Source organism: Propithecus coquereli, unplaced genomic scaffold (assembly GCF_000956105.1).
Source record: "Propithecus coquereli isolate 6110/MARCELLA unplaced genomic scaffold, Pcoq_1.0 Scaffold346, whole genome shotgun sequence".
Taxonomy (NCBI): Eukaryota; Metazoa; Chordata; class Mammalia; order Primates; family Indriidae; genus Propithecus; species Propithecus coquereli.
In genome coordinates, this window is record NW_012149130.1 from 1577662 (window position 1) to 1579258 (window position 1597).

Here is a 1597-nt window from a genome sequence, read left to right on the forward strand (position 1 = left end):
AATATTAGGTACCTAAGTATTTGATGTTTGATATACTAATAAATATATCATAACCAAACTCATTTTTTATTTATAAAATCTATTTCAAATGTCTAAATGAGAGAATATTTTCTTTTTTTTCCAAAAAAGCAAATGAGGCAAATAGATATTTTAACAAATTATGTACTGATAAGTAACATACTAAAACTCATTATAATAATGACTATTTGGGAACAAGATCCCATATGTTAAAGCTAATATAATAGCTGCTGTTTACTGAGTGCTTACTATAGTGGCAGACAACGTGCTAAATAAGTATTAACAAATATTATCTCATTTAATTCTAATAAAACTTAAGAGGTTAATACTATTTTTTCCATTTCACAGATGGGGAAACTAAGATTTAGAGAGCTTAATTAACCTGCCCAAAGAAATACATCTCATCCATGGCAAAGCTAAGATTTGAACACACACACACACACACACACACATACAGTGAGGTACATAAGGTCACATGGTCTGACTCATATGGTAACAGTTCTGAGTAGAGAAGGCTATTTGTAAAAATAATTTTACTGACTTTTCTCATTCCTAACACTAGATTACTCAGGGACCCACTTCTTGCTCAAATTGAGCTGACCCAACCTATACCGCATCCCCTTAGACTCCACCTTTTTAAGGTGGTAAGTAGACAATACAGTCTAAGATAATGGATAAGCAGTACGGTACAGTGGGAAAAAAACTGAGGCTAGAATCAGGAGACCTTAGCTCTAGTGTTGGTTCCAATATTTAATAGTAAAGGTGTTCTAGGCAAGTCATTTAACTTTTCTTTCTGATTAGCCACTCGGCCTAACTAACAGAACAAGACCTAATAAAATCCATTCTGCCTTCTGCAAAGGGTAGATGGTTGGGATGATCAAATGAGATGTGACATGAGATACTGTTAACCTATAAAACACAAATAGTGTTCATCTAAGAGCATCAGAAGAGGCTATCTTCCGAATCAAGTCATTATTTCCCCCCAAGACATACTAGTATGTTAACAAATAACCATCTGCGGATAAGAAATGATGGGAAATTCAGGACAGATAGAAAGAAAGGTTGGTATACTATTGGAAACATATTTTTGAGCCTAGCAGAACCTTGCAGCATTAATCAAAAGACAAGCTTAATCAAAAAATATTCACTTAACACAGATTTATGCATTAAATACCAAGCCCTAACAGTTTTCTGCTGCATGATGCTAGCAATTCTTCCTAAACTTTATAATTAACACACTAAAATCTTGTAAGAGAAAAGATAATTTGATTAATACCTTATTCCAGCCGCTGGCATGAACTGTGGTCTCCAATGTACATTCCCGAAATGCCTGATATGTCACTGGCCTGTAGAGATTTTTTAAAAGTCTGTGTCATAAAGAAGGAAAATTCTAAATTTCCAGATTAAAAAATATATAATCACTACTTTGTTGAATTTTCTGCTAAAGTGACAATGATTATTCAACATATTACCTTGTTTAAGATGTGGTTTTTAACATTTGGTATGTATTTTTTTAAAGCATTTTATATGCTAAGATGCATGCTTGCGAAAGTAGTTAAAATATATTACAAGATAAATA

The 1597-nt window shown here is 32.7% G+C and overlaps 1 protein-coding gene across 1 annotated transcript in view; it reads right to left on the reverse strand.

Annotated features, from left to right (window-relative positions):
• Window positions 1-1597, reverse strand: part of BCL2L13 (BCL2-like 13 (apoptosis facilitator)) — a 144347-nt gene that overhangs the window by 55787 nt on the left and 86963 nt on the right. Inside the window, exon 5 of the mRNA XM_012651029.1 lies at window positions 1256-1364. Coding sequence (XP_012506483.1) covers window positions 1256-1364 — 109 coding nt within the window. The remainder of the gene's footprint in view (window positions 1-1255; window positions 1365-1597) is intronic.